General features: G+C 40.3%; 1 protein-coding gene across 1 annotated transcript in view; it reads right to left on the reverse strand.

Moving 5' to 3' along the window:
• SEC24B (SEC24 homolog B, COPII coat complex component) overlaps nucleotides 1–9,766 on the reverse strand; it is a 37,003-nt gene extending 27,237 nt beyond the window's left edge. The window contains exons 1-2 of the mRNA XM_015861360.2: nucleotides 9,614–9,766; nucleotides 3,932–4,639 (exon numbers count right to left, since the gene is read on the reverse strand). Of these exons, the coding sequence (XP_015716846.2) occupies nucleotides 3,932–4,639; nucleotides 9,614–9,734 (829 nt within the window). The 5' untranslated portion in view covers nucleotides 9,735–9,766. The remainder of the gene's footprint in view (nucleotides 1–3,931; nucleotides 4,640–9,613) is intronic.
• Between the last annotated feature and the right edge of the window lie 8,648 nt (nucleotides 9,767–18,414).

The raw sequence follows: 18,414 nt of genomic DNA on the forward strand, positions 1-18,414 counted from the left end.
AGCACTACCATAAAGCAGTCTACATGTTAGCAGTATCACATGCTTAAAGTCAAAACTGGTTTACATTTGAACTAGCTGAAGATTCAGTGCCCCCCTGCCAGATACTAGATTCTTATTTTTAAGCACAAGCTATCCAAAAATTTCCTCCAAAATAATGGAGATCCTTACCTGAATTAAATTAATCTCTCTCATTACAGTAAGAGAAGGTTTTTAAACTCAAAGCAAAAAATAATACAGCTTTTCTCTTTTTATGTAAGTTGTGAAATTACACATTAATCTTTATTTGGTGATGGGAAAGTTCTGGGAAGCCACAAGTAAAGTGAACAAACTTAATCTGTAAAAATATGTGGATAATTCATCATGAGACCATGAGACAATCTGCAGTTATGGCAAATTTTCTACTAATATTCTCTTTTTCTTGACTAGTAAGACTGTCTTGCAATACAAACACTGATCAGTTCAGGATGGCACGCTACATTTCAGGGACAAAGCTGGACTGACCACCCACTTAAAGTTTCCTATTAGCTTATCCAGGATAATGCTGGTTAGCCCATAAAACATTCAGACCAAGAAAGACCTTCATTATGATGCAATAAATACAAAACCCCATCGCAGTGACACAACCTTCTCAGTACTTCCCCTTCACTTATAAATCTTTTTTTATGCACGCTAATGTTTCATTCATGCCTTTCAACAACGAGGATACCCTGCACTAAAAATTGCCAAATGATTTTGTAACCAGCTCCTGGGTTACAAAAACCTTGCACCACACGTACAGTTAAAAGGTGTGCTACAGAAATAATCTTTGGAAACGTGTGTATCAGAGGTAAACTGTCGTTTTTCCTATATACTATCACCAGAAGTTATTATTTCCAACCTGAGACCCAAAGTAGCAGGTGAAAAAGTTTACCACAGCAGTACTATCTAGTTTTCAAAAGAAATTAGAGATCCATCTGTTTTAAACTGCTACAGGCACAATGTTGATTATTCCCCCCACCCAGCTTAGCATTTAATTTCTATGGAGAGATCTACAACCTCCTTGCAGTATCCTGTCTCCACAACTTTCCACATATCAGCTGCAGTTATATATACAGTATTATAACACCCATGTTATATATACAGGATTACAACATTCCTACAGAAGTGAGGCAGCAAGGACTTCAGATCCCTGTGTGACATAAGGGGAAGGATGTGCATGAGGTCAAGAAAAGTAAGTGTCTCCAGATCAAGCTGCCTGCCTATGATAACTGCACAGCAGACAAGATCCATAAAGCAAAGAAACCCATTCCCATACACCCTCTGGAGTTTTCCCCTCAATGATGGGAGCAGAGGAGACTCCAGTAAAACGTGGACATTCTGACTGACAAAACACTCAGATTCACACTGCCTGTAGCATAGCAGGACATTCAGAATTTCAACTGAGATAAGCTGGAAAAACAATAAAGAAAGCTACTGATATAGAAAGGCAAAGGCCCTGAGCAATACAGTGGGTTATTTACATAGGATAGCACTGCTCTAGACAGATTCATAGCAATAATGTTCTGCAGAAATACAGAATTGAAAATTACAATGACAAAAAGTCTTCTTGGTACTCCAACCAGCAGGTAGGAGGGGGCAATCAAAATTTATTTACATGAACAGCCTTAGAAAACACTCAGGAATTTCAGCATATTTTAAGCAATTTTGCACAGAAGAGACTGAATCTGTTTTCTGTCACTGTTTTCTTCCTGAATATTTCATCCTCCTCGCTGTTCTCCAGAACAGTTCTTTTTATGAGCTGTTTATCATTTCCTTGGATTGTTAGCATGTTGTACTCTTTCCAAAGATGTACAAAAACTGGCAAGTCATTTTCAAGTTTCAAATTCTTTTTCTTTTTAAAGACAGCCAACACTTTGAATTATCTATTTAAAAGTACTCCATCTGATTACAATAAAACTGCACGGAGAAATTCAGAAAGCATTTTAGTGCCCCAAAAAGCAACTCAGTTATGCCAAGACCAAACAAGAGTTTGGCATCAGCCATTAACCTGGCAACCTATCAGTGTTTTTAATATATTTTAAGCCAAAGATACTGAATTCTATACTTTAAAAGCAACAAAGGAAAAAAAAAACAAAAAACAGCAAACCAATAAAAACAACAAAAAATCCTAACACTCTGACTTCATTAATGATGTCATTCTGTAAAATTAAATAACAAGAGACTGGTAGGCCATGAATCTTACTTGGGTAGTTAGAACTCTATCTGTATCTAATGGAGTTATATGTGACAACTCAGTTGGATGAAACATCTATAGCTACTTACAGCGCCCTCAAATATTTGTATCAATACCACAGAAAGAGTGGGACCATGTTAGTTCAGGCTTCGTTTTGTAAATTACTGGGATACTGCACCAAAGCTGCTAATCAAACAGCATTTCAGCTGATTGTGCCAATGTTGCCAGTAAACCAGACTGCTTTCCCTTCAGTCTGCTAGTGGTTGCTACCTTAATTTGCTCCCTCCCAGTCAGCAAACACAGAATCACTTCTGTGTTGAGTTTCAACTTGAAAAATGGTACAGATTAAAAAGAAGGAATTATGTTCCAAATAAATCAGTTTCTCAACAGAACTCACTGTGCACAGAGGCAGTTTGTTTAGGATTAGCCTTTAAACACCATTATTTTCAGTAGCTTTGTAAAGCTTCTCCCCCCTTTTTTTTAAGAAAAAACCAAACAAACATTATTTTGTTTTGGCTTGGAAATATTAAATAAACACGCACAGTGTACCATACAGAGACAGGATTCACAACTCCAAAAACTAAGCTGAGGATACCACGCTCATAGTTTGGAAACAAAACAAAACAACATTGAAACTACAGTCAACCCTGACATGTACTGGATGAACTTGATTTAAGCTAAGCTGGTGCTCCCACTCAAAGCTTTACCATCATCAAAACCATGTTCCATGGTCTTAGGAAGCCCCAACTACAAGCACTCCAAAAACAATTTTGATGCTTAACTATAATCTGAAATATCTGGCATAAAGGAGGAAACATTCTATGGCTCACTAATACCCATCTCATCAGAAAACTATTAGTCTTCCACAGCTTACAAGTCAGAACTGTATCAAGTCAGAACACGACCAGTATAGAAGGACAATCCGAATTTTCTTCCACACACTGTTTAGAGGATACAGACACAGAGGGAGAGCAACATGCTTCATTATGTAAGCCCTCCTCACATGCATCTAATTCCTTCCACTTTTCCTGCCCTATGAACTTTTAGTCAACCTTCTCACAGAGCAGCAGAAGCTGAAGCTACCAGCAAGGACTGGGTAATAGTGCAACTTCAACTGGTACTTCCCCCACCTTATTCTCTACTGCTACAACAATGCTAAAATTGTGCTGTTGTTTATTAAAAAATAAAATAAAATCAGCTACAACCACATGAACAGCTGCCACATGCATCTGCTTCTTGAATAAAAAAAACCTAACAACCACATTGGCCCCAAACCCATTTAAGTTTCTGAACCGTCTGAAGAGAGAGTGTGCATGTGTGTTCACTTAGGTAGAAGTTAAAGAACAAACTTAAGTCATAGCATCAAAAAAAATTCTCTAGTCATCGAATGAAAAACATGTATTTGCAATTAAGAAATTGCATCCTCCTTCAAAATGGCAAGAAAAGCCTTCCCTTCTAAGTTACTTTAAAAATAATAACAAATAACCCTTAAACTCCCCCAGCAGTGTCATTTTCTGTATCTCTCAATAGGAGCATGTCAGTGATAGCATTAGCTGCTATTGTGAGGAGCGTGGTAACCAAATGAGAAAAGCTTCCAGAATCGATAAGGATAGAATTCAAAATTATAACATAAAATTTCACAGAATGATCAAGTCCAAAACAACAAAAAGCATGGGATTTCTGATGATTTCCAGGTGCATCCTTTAAATAACACCATACCTCTGTTTACTTGGTTGTTTGCTTTAGCAACGGATCCAGTGAGATTCTTGCTGAGGTTGTCTTGAAAGGACTGAGCAGATGAACTAGTTGATAATGTAGAGTTATATCCCACAGGAACATGCTGTTGAAGTGAATGAGGCACTGATGCACTCTGGCTAGAAAACGTATTTGTCTCTTTGAACTGTCCAGTTGCAGGAAGGCTCTGAGAAGTAAATGCCTGCCCATACATGCTGCTAGGAGCTGCAGGAGGATAGGAAACATTAGGATACATGGCACTAGAAACCACAGGCATGGCATAATGACCAGAATTAAGGGGAAATCCCTGAGATGCAACTGAAGAGCTGACTGAAGCGTTGTAGTGATCACCAAATGCAGAATATGACTGCTGAGCACTTGTATACGAGTAGGATCCAGATGGTATTGCTCCTTGAACAGGTCCTTCAGTCAACCCCGCTGTATGGGGAGGAGTTTTGTTGTAGAATTGCTGTGATTCCCGAGTATTCAACACATTGGTTCCCACAGGTGGTGTCATAACATTTTGTGCTGGTGCTGAATAGTAAGGAGATTGGTAACTGGCTCTATACTGATTATCCAAATGCGATGAAACTGCTTTATTGGGCACTTGGGAATAGTGTCCTGAGGGTGCACTGTAGTTCGGAGGATGCGAGCCATAGCCAGAGAGGAACTGCATCTGACTCTGCATGGGACCTGAAATGAAGAGAAAGCATCTCATGTATTAAAGGTGCATCTGACAGCAGTGCGAATATACTCTGTACTTTCTGTAGCTAAAAAGCAATTTGTTTCTTCTCCTTTTCTGTCCCTACACTTGAGATCAGTGTCCACCAGCAGAACAAAATGAATGTACCAAGTACAATGCATGTAAAATAACACATCTAAAATCATTTGCGCATGCACAAAAGTACTAGAAAAACAGACATCTTCCATTATATGAAAAAAAAATAAAAAATAAAAAAGATGCTTCCACTTCCAGCACCCCAGGCACCACATCTGTATTTTGATCGTTTTAAGAAAATATTTAAGTAAATAATGAGCAACAGCAAGCACTAAATCAGTATTTCAGTATCTGAATACAATATGCCTTCAAGAAACTGGTTATGGAAAGCAAAAAGTTGCAGTCAAATGTATATGCTAATATAAAAATCATGGGTACTTGTCTCAATAAATTCCCAGTATGGTGACCAAGATAAAATTCTTCAGAGCAGTTATTTGTTTCCTTAATGTATTTTTGTATTTACGGAAACCATCATTTTTATGAAACCACACAGTGCTCAAAGAGGCACTTCTGTTTACTTCCTGATACTTAGTCAGGTGGAGGAGATGCTGATATCAGAGAGCTTCAGCTGTCCCATCAAGCAGCTCTGCAGCGTTAGAAGTTAATTACATACCAGTCCAGCAAGGACACATGCTGAGACACCAAATATTAAGCACATCCAAATTTTATTTACTCATTATTCAAATTGATTAGTGGTAAATATCAAAGTATTTCTCAGTTTCTTTCCCCAAGCTCTAACTCCTGTTTTCTAGTGATCCCCGCCTGCATTTCCCTGGTTTATTTCCTTTCTTAAAATCACCACGCCCTGCTGTTTACATCACGCTATGTGACGTTATTCCCCAGCATTTGGTGAACTGCGACATACAGCGTGATGCTGCAACATCCAAATTCAAAGGCAGGTGAGTGAACAGTGAATTTCTGATTTGCCTCCTTATATCAACTGCATCACAGAATGGTAGGGGTTGGAAGGGACCTCTAGAGATCATCGAGTCCAACCCCCCTGCCAAAGCAGGTTCCCTACACCATGTCACACAGGTAGGCGTCCAGGCGGGTCTTGAATATCTCCAGAGAAGGAGACTCCACCACCTCCCTGGGCAGCCTGTTCCAGTGCTCCATCACCCTCACCGTAAAGAAGTTCTTGTGCACATTCAACAAGCAAGTATTATTTCTCCTGCGTATACTTATATTGAAGAATGAAGTTTTGAAGTCACCACTGTCAAAGCAACATCCAAGTGTTTTATGACTAAGTTGCAGGGCAATTGTAATAATGACTTGTTAACAGAATACCATCCAAAAGTACTTTCTGATCCAATTATAAATGCCTTTTCATAAACGACAACCCAAACTCTGAGTAGAAGAGAAAGAAGCTAACAACAGTAATGTGAGAGTGCTGGGTAAAGTAACAGTAAGGCCCTTGGGGAGAAAGCACTGGAGCTTTTAAGCAACAACACATTAATAGTTTTGAGGAGCATGTAATTGTATGCTTCTGATTACAGTTATCAAAGTGGAAGCTACTGTATAACATTCCGTAGTTTATCCTCCTTCACAGAGTTTTCCAGTTAGTAACCCACTGGCAGCTATGGGCTACACTTACATGCACGTGAGCAGCAAAGCAAACTGATAAATATACAAATAACTTACAGGAAGGCTCACTGCTTTCAGTAGGTGTGCCATTTAAGGTGGTGAGGAAAGCTGTTCTAGCTGCATATTCTGTGCATTTGTTTTACTGTGTTATTGTATGTTGAATAAACCGAATAGGTATTATTTAGAGACTGGTTTAGGAGCACCTCACTTTAAATAAACAGCTGCGTATCAAGTTATCTTGCAAAGCCTTGCAGTCTCCAACTCTGGTTTAAAAACACAGACTACATGGATCGATTTAACTACCAGTACAAAACAGCGGTCTCCACATCAGAGAATGCCCAAGTTATCTTTCTTCATGCCTGTAAACAGTAACAGCTATTACAAGTTTAAAACGACACAAGAGCACACAGGAAAATCCCACAAAGTCGAGAAAGACACATCTATGATCCTTTGGATTTAAAAACCCTTAGCTTCTGAAAGTGTTTTTTTTTTAACTACAGAAGGATTATCCCCATCATCTGAAATGAGCTTTATATTCATTTCATCATAAAGGACACGAATAGAAAGTAACCTGTAGTGCAATTAGTAGCTGAAGCTTTTAATGATGACTAGATAATTGAGCCACTTTCAACACGGGAAATCTGGGCATATTTTTGGTGTCATTTTGAAATCCAGATAATTGCACATCCTTGTCCTGCTGCTTCAGGCACTGCACCTTTCTCCCCAACTGACAACTCCCTTTTGAAAATACCATACGAGGAGGTGAAAGCCTTACCTACATATAGCAAGCATACAGCTAACGGGTGATCTCTGTGACAGCAAGCAGGGAAACTCTCCTGCCACAGACAATCTGTACCTCATAATATTGTAACATGTACATACATGTGCATTAACAGCTGGATGCCAAAAGCCTTAGCACTTTCTCAGAGAAAAAAAGTGCTGCCATACAAAAAAAACCCTGTCCCAGCTATACTAACACCAACATCCATGTCAACCAGTAAAATCAGCTTGCTTTTAATAGTGTTGTTTGCTTGTATTTCTGTCCATACATCCTCTTACCTGAATAATTTAGCCATCTGCCAAGCACGTGTAACCTACAGACTGAATGCAAGCTGCCTTCCTAGTCAAGTTTTCTGCAACTTTTAGCATCTCTACCCACCTGCACAGAATAAGCAGCACAGCTCCCTCGGGTGTCTCTTACAGCAAGGAAAAGGGGCAGCACTGCCCTGCCTAGTTCAGCTCTGCCTGTCCTTCACTGCCACCCGGCACAGAGTCCTGCTGGGCTCTCACAGCATCTCAGTGGTGGAATTCATCAGCTTCCCATTTCCATAACAAATACAGGAATTTCATACATTTATCCCCTTCTTCTAACATAACTGTAACTATCCGAAAGACCTGAGGGATGCAAAACAATGCTACATGACCTGATAATTAAAATGATAATCCCAAAACACTTGCAGAGATATCAACTGTATTTATTATTTTTTTAAACCAAGTACTTGCAAATAATATTAAACAAAAATCCTGTGGAGAAGCAGGGGAATTCAGCATAGCCATCCTCTCAGCATTGGAAATGTCAATACATTAGGCTATTAACAATGGCTACTGGAATAAATACATTGTTTCTTAATACTAATTTAACAAGCAGTACTTTCTAAAGCTGACATTCAGAGTCATTCTCCTGTCACATATAAAGTCACCTGCAAAATTCCACTCTAGTAACTTTGTGCCTGCAACACTTCATTCAGAAGAACTGCATCTTAAAGCCCCTGACAGAAGAACAAGAGGTCAAGCAAGATCCTCTTTCTTTTTTTACACACTGAATTTAAGTACAGAATCAACTTGAGAACGCTGAGAAGAAAAAATAAATAAATAAATAAAGTGCGTTAATATATATTTTTTCACTTTTAACCTGAAGTTCTGTTAAAACCGATGCCCCCACAGGTCTCAAATGGATGTGGTTACTAGATTGGGCAAATCCTATTAAAGACAAAGAGGAACATCCGTTTTGCTACCGCTGTCCATGCAATGAGCCTTTTTCTGCAAAAAAATATCAGTCTTTCTTTCATCAGATGCAAGTAATTTCGGAAGCTTAAGCTGAAAAATTCCAGGTGTTATGAAACTAAAACACAAAGAGCTCTCCAAATATGTGCAAGGACACATGATAGCATGTTATACAGCCAATATAGAACTAACTACATTATCTGAGGTAATTTACATTTAACTGATGCAACATTAAATTCCAAACCAATCTTTGTGAAATTTAGCTTCTATTTGATAGAATGGAAAGTTCTAGTACAGTCTTTTTTCTGTTACTATTCCCCCTCACTATTCCTTCTATTACAGTTATAAAAAGTAGCTTCAAGTCTTGTGTCACATTACATAACTTCAGGAAAGTAGCACTTGAAAGTCTCAGAGACTAATTTAGGAATTTTAGGCTGCTGGTGCTAAAATACATGAAGTGACAAATTCAGAGGTCTGGCCTACAAATCAAATGTATATCATGGAACAATACCTTAAAGCGGAAGCCAAAGGTAATAGGAGTAGTTAGCAAGTTATACGATAAAGATGAAAGACAATTACTGAATAATATATGCTTCTCAGAATTAAAAGACCAAAAACATTTATTTGACTGACAGGAAAAAAAAATATATATATATATATAATAATTTCTACATAATTTCGACAAGTCTCAGCATTACGATATTATAGGTCGGCGAATACATTTGTAGCAGCAGTTTCTCCCTAAAGGGTACAATTTAACTACCTTCCCCGTCACTCATCACGGTACCTTTTGCCTGATCTGCCAAGTTACCCAAAGCCTATTTGAGACACCCATCACCCAGCTACCCTTCAGACACGAGAAATATTCACGAGCAAAAATTCTGTAGGTCGTTACCCTACGCTTTAGCTTGTACAGAACAATGCCTGTGCACACACATACACACACACAAAGCCGGATTATGACATAAGTGACTTAAAGAATAAAAAAAAAAAAATCGCGACGAATTCAAATATATTTAACCACGACATGGGAAGACGAAACGAACACCCTTCCCATCGCTGCTCACCGAGCCCAGCAGACTCCGCGTTTACCCCTAAGTTCGCCCCGCGTTCCGGCCCCAGCCCGGCAAGGACGCGCTCGGCCCGGCCCCGCCCGGCCGCAGGCCCCGCCGAACGGCACGACGGAGCCCCCCACCCCGCGGCCTGCCCGGCCCCATCCCGAGCACCGCAGCTGCGGAGCCCGGTATCCCCCCGTGTGCCCCTCCCCGCCCGCCGCGCTAGGCCCCGAGCAGGCCGCTCACCGTTCTGGCAGCGCGGCGCAGCGCCCTGAGGGGCCACGGCCTCCCGGGAGCCAGCGGGCCCGCCTGGATAAGCGGCGACGGCATCGGCAGACCGCGGCGGCAGCCCGGCTGGGGCAGACATTGCTTCTGGCGGCGCTTCTACGCTCCAAGCCGCTCCTCCTCCGCTCCCACCGCGGCCGGGGGACAGCAGCGGGCGGAAGGCAGCGGCCGCCCCGGGGCCCAGCGCTGCTCCCGGCCGGTCACGCCTCCGCCCACAGCGCTCCCTGGCGGGGCCTCCACGCGCAGCGGCCGCCCCAATCCCGGTTGGCCCCGATGAGGTGCCTCTGCCACCCATCGCCTGCCACTCCCTCAGCTCCTACTCAAACTCTTGTGTTTGGGCTGTAAAGAAGCCCACACATCCTGGCGGTCATAGTAGCCACCTTAAAGACTGAGGCCAACAGCCTTGAATCACCTTTACTTGTTACAAGTGCTTAGCAACTCCTGCCCCATTTGTGTGCTGTGTTTCCTACAAGTTATTATCCATGTTTGTCCTTAAATAAATGGTTAGCTGCTTTGCCAGTATGCTAAGTTTATAATCCAGATTTGTTATGTTACTCATTCAAGCCATAGAATCACGGTATTGGAGAATGGCTTAAGTCTGAAGGTACCTTAAGGATCACCCAGTCCCAAACCCCTGCCCTGGGCTGGTTGCCCCCCATCAGATCAGACTGTCCAGAGCCCCATCCAGCCTGGACTTGAGTGCCTCCAGGGATGGGAAAGCATGCAAGGCAACCTTAAACATTAGAGAAACTAATTCAAGCATTTTCAAAGTTGCTCAGCCTGCACACCTGGAACATTGTGCAGAGGTGTCTTGCACAGGCCTTCATTAGAACTTTGACGATGTTGGATCCATCTCTGAAAATTCTGGGGAAAAAAAAAAAAGTGGTTTATTTTCTATGTTTTAATGAGATACAACAGGAAACAATGGACACAGAATGGGCACAGAATGCAGCAAAATGCAGGTGATTATTAAAAATCTGTTGCCTTAAAATATGAAAGAATTGGGTGACATAGAAATGGTGTGATGTTCCCATAGCTGAAGGGCTCTAAGCATGTTAGACAAAAGCAGGGAGAGCCCTATTGCCATCCAGCTTTGGTTCAAACAACATCTTGAAGATCCTCCCAGGGCTGCGTTGCTGTGATAGTGTGAAGAAGATCCACTGTTCAATCCCATTCTCTAGAAACTATCCTCCATCCCTAGAAATTACTTATGTGAAATACAACATAGCAAAATTCTTCAAAGATGAGGACAGCTACTTTGTTTTTTCCATCCTCTGCCATTTCAGGAGGTACATGAGTGCTTCATTACACTGATGCTGTTCTTCGGCATGTGGGAAAGTGTATTTTAACAAAGGTGTTCCCTTTCCAGAGACCTATTTCTCCAAGTACCTAATTGTACTGTGAGACCATAAACATATTTGATATCATAATTTACATAAAATGAACTGCAGTATCTGCTTTAATATTTCAGCGTCTAGTCAAGCATAAGGGGATATATATTATTGTGCTAATACATCATGCTAGAAGGAAAAAGAGGCAACTGGGATTTTTCCCACAGGTCTGAATGCTTTTGCAATCCTTTTACATGGTTTAATTATTTTTTTTTCTTCCAAATAATAATTACACAGTGGTCAAAACTATTCATTCACAGGAAATCCAGTTGTATTGGCAGCTAGAACAAAATCCCTAATGGAAATCTACCATAAACTCAAATCCATTAATTTTATTTTTGCTTATTTATAATGAAACTGAATGCATTAGCAAGGACTGAGTACTAATGCATGCAGTGAATGCTATCACGTGGCAAACAACACATGAGCTGACTCACCAAGGCTGTTGATTCCGCTTAGTTTAATAACAAGCTTACAGAAATAACCAATTCTTTATGCTTCTGGGGTGTAAGAAAGTAGCCATCAGTCTATCCACTTTTGCAAAAATAAGAAAAAGCCAACATCTGAATCTTAGCAGTTAGTGATTCTGTGATGTGCATTGCATGTTTTCCATGGTATTGCTCTGAAACTCCCTTGATATGTACACGAATGTCTGCGGAACTCTTATCTTCCATTTTAAACAATAGAAATGTATCAATAACTGTGCACTAATATGTAAACTACCGTGTTTAAAGATTAGATTCAACAGACTTAGGCATCTTTACCAGTAATCAGAATAACTACATTTTAGTTAGGAAATTTTATATCACAGATAAAAAAAGAATTACATGTTCTTTTGGCAGGTGGTGAGGTTTAATTACAGTACTGGAAATGCTAAGTCACAGCCTGAACCAGTGACTGAGCATCTGGTGAGAAGACAGGCCCAACCCAGAAAAGCCCAGGTGCATGGAATGTACCTGAATGACTGGAAGGAGTAGAGCCAGGATCCACCCCTTCCCAGACCTCATTTAAGTGTTGGCAGTGGAGGTAAGGACATCTCTTGCTGGAGCTTCCTGCCTAACTGAGGCCCTTCAGAGTTCTTCCCTCCCTCCCTTTCTCTGCAGCTCTTGTAGTTGGGCTTGTTCTCATTTGCTATTGCTAAAGACTCTGCCACTCCAGTCTTATTAAAGCACTTTCCATCCCACTATTGCATTGCATTGCTTGGTGTTTTTTTTCCTGGGTGCTTGTACCTGCACTGGAAAAGACTTAAGAAGCAGTGCAGTCTGCCTGCTTGTATTTTTACCAGCTCTCAAGAGACTTATATGTGCATTCTACACAGAAAACATCTTTACCTGTTATGCAGAGGACTGTCACTGCCACTAACATGACAGTTGTGCTCCAGCTACCTGTGTCTACATTAGCATCAACAGCAGTCTTACTGTATCATCCTAAATTGGCTATAAGTGACATATAATAATTTAGCTTTTCTCTGGCTATGAGCTCTGCAGTCTGGTAACTGCTGGATATGGCACATGATACAGGCTTAGTCTGAGAGGTTACAAGACTGAAAGCCAGAGCAGATATTCCATCTTGTAACATAATAATGGGTCTCCGGTGTTTCAGGTCTAGTCTTTGATTTCTAAAGTACCTCTTCAAATCAGGAAATGTGACAAATTCTTACTTAACTAGATTCTCCTGACTGGCAATTATGCCTGATAAGCCTCTTGAGTATGCAGTGTAGGAAAATAAATGTATCTATGTTTCTACTGTAATAATCCCCAGTGGTTTCATCAGCTTCATGGTTCAGTCCTCAGCATATTTAGAAGTCACCAGACATGCTGTGGCTAACAGCGAACCTGCAAGTTAACTATAAACAGAGTTCTAAACATTTTCCATTCGTTTTGCATGGAGGGAAACTCTAGACATGATTGTGTTTGAGCTTAGAAGGGAACTAGACAAAAGTAAGAGAGTCTGGTGTGTTTTTTGCAGCTAGTATGCCACATCCCAGCTGTAGAGGTGTAGCTACACCGTGATCCAAATAGGCTGAGCTTAAGCTCATGAAAGCTTTTCATTTTTGAGCTATTAAAGTTTTATATTTTTCTGGTAATTTTTATAAGACCTGTAAAACCAATAAACCCCTGAAAGATCTGTTGCTCTCTGGCAGCTTGATATTTTATAGGTTTTCCATTAAGGTGGAACAATGACTCATCTAAATCATTGCAGCTCACTTCTTACTCTGGTAGCTCCAGATGTGCTACTTGCCCCCACAGCTAATCTTGCTATTACTTCTTAAAGAGCAATGTGGTGGAAATATGTGAACCTACGTCTAAAAGTGGTTTGTTTTTCTAAATGTCTACATTACTGATTCCCTCTGTATCTTGATTTGGGCACTGTGAAACCTACAGAGCCAAATCAAAAGATGATTCCTCCCCTACAACACATGACTGCACAGGCACCACTGTGTATATACACTGCAGGTCTTGAGCAGCTCAGTCACATGGTAATACTGTTAGCTTCAAAGGGGTTCTTAACTGAATGGAGGCAGTAAGATAGGCCCACATGAACTGTAGATCAAACCATCTAAACTGAAATAGAAGATAATTAAACCATTGAAGCACAATTAAAACTTAAAAGTACCATGCTGTGAATTAGCAGCTTAATACAATTAACCTCTATGACTCTGCAGCGATGTTTCAGAAACTCTCATTTTCTGTGTACATTTGAAACAACATAAGAAGCTGAAATTACCTATATACTTCTCTGAGGAGACTACTGCCCTCTGCAACTAATTGAAAAATTCCTCTCACAAGATGTTTTGGCAATATTTGGGAAGCATGTCATAGCAATTAAATATTATATACTCTAGCTGACCAAGGCCAGATCCTGCACTGACTGCCTTGTCCTCTGCTGTGGGGCTAACTATGGATGGGCACATAGCATTCCATGCAAGTAAGACAAAAAAGCCCAAAACATTATTGAAAGGCATAATGGTAAGCAATTTACTCTTTCAGTAGGGTTGTATGCTCATGGTACCCCACTAAATGCTTCTTATTTAAGGTCACATTTATTAATGGGTAAATGTCCACTGTTTTCAACCAAGGTAACTTGCTTCCAGCACAAACAAATGTAATTAGTAGAAAGCTTTCATATCGTGACAGTCATAAATGATTATACAACATCGCACACATGAACTATAACACATATGAGAAAAATCAAAAGCAATAACATCACTTCCAAGCAAGAAGTAACTAAGTATTAATGTAGAAAGGCACATTTGTTTAAATCTTTTCAGATATGTAAATTGCCCCTTTGGCAGAAAACTTTGGTGTTTATATTATTATTTTTTAAAGCCTTACTAGCCTTGATCTTGTAATTGTTTTAACTACCGCTTATCACCTATTTTAACTTTCTCCCAGCAGCCACCTCTTAATTAATACATAACATGGAACAAAAGTAAATTAACTTAATATTTTTATGCCCTGACTTGTATTGAAATAAGAGAGTATTTGAAACTATAGTGCCACTGCTTAAGAAGGAAGAAGTAGAGTAATCACTGCTTTTAAGTACATCTTTTGCTGATGCTGCAGCATTTCCCATCCAGCAACATAAAATAGCAAAAATAAAAATCAGTCATTTTCTTTGAATGAAGTGTCTCTGTCAAAATATTTTTCTAACATAGAGTGCAAATTTTCATTTGTAAAAGTCAGCTGACTTTTGGTGTGATGCTTTTGCTTTTAATAGAAGTGAAAATGGGTCTTCGCTATCTTCTAAGAGCAGCTCGTGTTGTGCAGTTTCACCTCACACTGGAAATAGTGCCAGAGCAGATAACACCTGTAGGAACAAAGAGGAACAGGGTTTTTTTTGTTGTTGTTGTTTTTAATGTAATCCCATGTGGTATGGTCTATGAAACTATTTTCTGGTAGATGTCTGTTCTAAGTTAGGAGGAGCAGACTGCCATGTCTTAGCCTGTGGTGAGTCATCCCTGGTTTTAATCTTCTACTGTACTGCCAGTTTGTGTTTCTGGTGAAGCTTTGAGAATCAGCTGCATAAGTGCCTCTGCCTCAGGCTATCAGAGCAAAGGCTTTGCCAGGACTAGCGCTTTCTTGTCTCCAATCTTACTTACTCTTACAGTGCTTAAAGAGCAAGTCCAATATAGAGCTATTCAGGAAGCTACAAACATGTGACAGCATACTGCTGCTTTCTTCCCAGCTCTGGGCTAGGTTTGAACAGGGCAATTGGGGTTAGATTTAGTCTTCACATGCAGTGTTTTGTACTATTACTTCCAATAGCTTTGACAGCTGCCATTGTTCTTGTTTGCCCTTAGTGCTCCAGGGTTGTCTCAGAACCAAAACCCGTATGTGTACATGCAGTGGAGAAAGAAGGGATATGAAGGGCCTCTTTCCTTAGAGATCTGTGAGCACTTAAGAAGCCTGAACTCAAAGTTTTATTTTACTATTTCCAGAGTAAACATATTAATGAAGAGAGCTAGACAAGCACAGAAGGGAACATAAATAAATCAACCCCTGAAAACAGCAGTGTATAATCAACAAGTATATAATTGGCAAGTATAAAGAGTAGCTAGGCTGGTCTTTAGAGAGTATGTAACAAGAAAGATTAGTTTGTTAGAAAATGATAAGTAGTAATAAATGGAAAATTCTCACCAGTGTTGTAGGCTCACAAGAAAACTCCAAGGAGAGCAATCTCCAAAAAGAGAGCCTTCCCAGTGGCAGCCAGCCCTTAAATGGGGTCTAGGAGAAGTGCAGCCAGGCTCCACCCCTTCTCATCACTTAGCTGAATTGCCTTCACCTGTGCTCCCATGGCTGACTCAGTGCTCACCACAGGTTTTCAATCAGAGGTTCAGGCTGTGATTCGACAGTTCCTATACAAGCAGTAAGCAATGATGTTTTGTATCTTCAGGAGCCATAACCAAGAAATATTCTGCAGCTTCAGACACAAATCCATCCAAGGCTCACATTTTGGGTGCTCAGGTCTGTTGTTTGTATGGATTTTAACTAGAAAAGGCAAAGATATTTTGTATGGATTTTAACTAGAAAACGCAATCTCTGCAGCAGCTTGTTCATACTCTGAGCCCTTTAGAGGCAATCCTGGGCCCTTTGTGCTACTGCAGTATTTTCCTTTCGATATTCAAATTTGCCTTTCTTCTTTTTTTCTATCCCAAATACTGTTCTTATACTAAGCCCTTCTGCCTTCATCTGTCTAAAAAGCAACATTTAGCTGTAGATGGTGAACTGTTAGAGGCTGACATGTTGGGCTCTTGTTGCGTGGTCAGTGATTCCAAACTGTGTTGTTTCGTTAGGCTGCAAGGCTCCTGGGGCAGGGCCTGTGTCTCCTTGAGGGCAATGGAAATGTCAGTCACACAGGGAGTGCTCAATAAATAAATAATACCAGCTTTGTTACTGCTTGCCAGAGAAATTATAATGAAGGAGAGATCAAAATTGGTATGAAACAAAAAATGAAATACTCCGATATATCTATTGCAATATAAGTTGGATGTTACTTTGCAAAAAGTAAAGCGAATAAGTTCTTTTAAACTACTTATAAAAGAAAGTAGATAGCTTTTTCATTCCTGCTGAAGTCAGCAATTCTATAGCATTACCCTACTATAAATGAGTACAGAATTAGACCTGATATCAGATTTGAGGTTTGGAGAAATTTTTCCCACAAAGGGCCCTTAGAAAGGGTCCTTTGTCAAAGCTCACTCTGCCTTCCTCAGCAGCTGCTGGGAAGGATGATGACCCTCATGTTGCCTTTTGGAGTTCAGGTGGCAGCCCTCTGTTCAGAGGTAAGTGCTACTGTGTATTGTTGTAACCATATCTGAGCCAGAGTCCTCCTTACTAAAAAAAGGAGGTATTTATGTTAGATGTAAGGATGTTTTTTCTAAGTCTGGTGAGGCACTGGCACAGGTTGACCAGAGAGGTGATGGATGCCCCATCCCTGGAGACACCCCAGGTGAAGCTCTGAGCACCTGATGGAGCTGTAGGCATCCCTGTTTATTGCAGGGGATTTGGACCAGATGGCCTTTAAGGGTCCCTTCCAACTCAAGTGAATCTACTACTCTATGATTCTTTGCTGTACAAACTGGTGGATATGGAAACGGTGGAAACTCCGAATTCCCATCTTAGCTGCAGAAGGAGAATGGCCACTGGGGGATGCTGCTGAACCGAATAACTGAACACGAAGAAAGTGGAAGGAATGGTTCACAACGCACTGAGCCGTAGCACATTTTTGTAGGCATTTAGAGGGGAAATCTGAGACAAAAATATGCTCAAGACTGTTGTGTTGAGTGAAACAGTAACTCACAGTTTTCAGTAATTTGGGAGAACGACTAAAGCTCTTTAAAAGAAAAACGCGTTGCCTTTTAGTCTTGTACAAATTACTAAACCAGGAATTTTCTTCTCTCATCTAGAATATTCACTGCTGGGATTTGGATAACAAGATGATCTGTGTTTCTGGAGATGAAAGGTTTTAGCCTGCTCCTTAATATGCCTTAAACATAGATTGAAAAAAAAAACTTGCAGGGTAGAATGAAATTAAAATTCAGGGATGTAATTAAGCAAAGAAATTAGAAATACTCCTGAGAATTCATGTGATATTTTTTTTTCTATCCGAAACCTGATAGGTTTAGAGGTGATTCCAGTTTAAAACTAAGTTGTTGAAAAAGCTTTTGCTAGAGCAGTGTTGAAGAACTTCTAAATAGGAAGATCAAATGTAAACTCTATTTATGTGCTTATGTTTGCTTGTCAATGTAGCAGACTCCAGGTGCAGTGTAGCTTTATCACTCTCTACTGCGGCTTGGGGCTCCATGAGCACTTGCCATTAGATAGTATTGTTTTCCTCTGTCCTATGATGATTATTGCCATAAAAAAAAAAGAATGTAAAAATTAGTTAAACAATGCAGAATTTTAATTGTCCTTTGGCAACATGAATGGCTATTCATCCGCAGGGAGCCCTCTTATCGCTAGCGATCTTTGTGCCTTTCTCATCATGTTCAACTTGGGGAATTTTCATGAGCACTGTTTTGTTTTGTTTTGCTCAAGGATTCTTTGAGGGCTGGGCAAGAGAAGGGGTACTTTTTAGAACTATTTCCAGCATGTGATTTGCTACAGTTTTCTTGCCCCCATTTTATAGAATAAGGCTAATATGTTCATGCTTGTGTGGCTATTTTTAGATACCCTATTTCCATATTTAGTAAATGCAGTTTTCAACCTTACAGAAAGAGGCCATTTATTTGGGTATCCACATACACAGACTTAAAAGTCCAGGGTAGTGTATAAGTAGCTCAGTCCCTGGTTAGACCCAACTCACTGTGTGTTTATGGACCCCTACATCACAGATTTACTATACTGTGCACCTAAAGCAAATGCATATTTT

Source organism: Coturnix japonica, chromosome 4 (genome assembly GCF_001577835.2).
Source record: "Coturnix japonica isolate 7356 chromosome 4, Coturnix japonica 2.1, whole genome shotgun sequence".
Taxonomy (NCBI): Eukaryota; Metazoa; Chordata; class Aves; order Galliformes; family Phasianidae; genus Coturnix; species Coturnix japonica.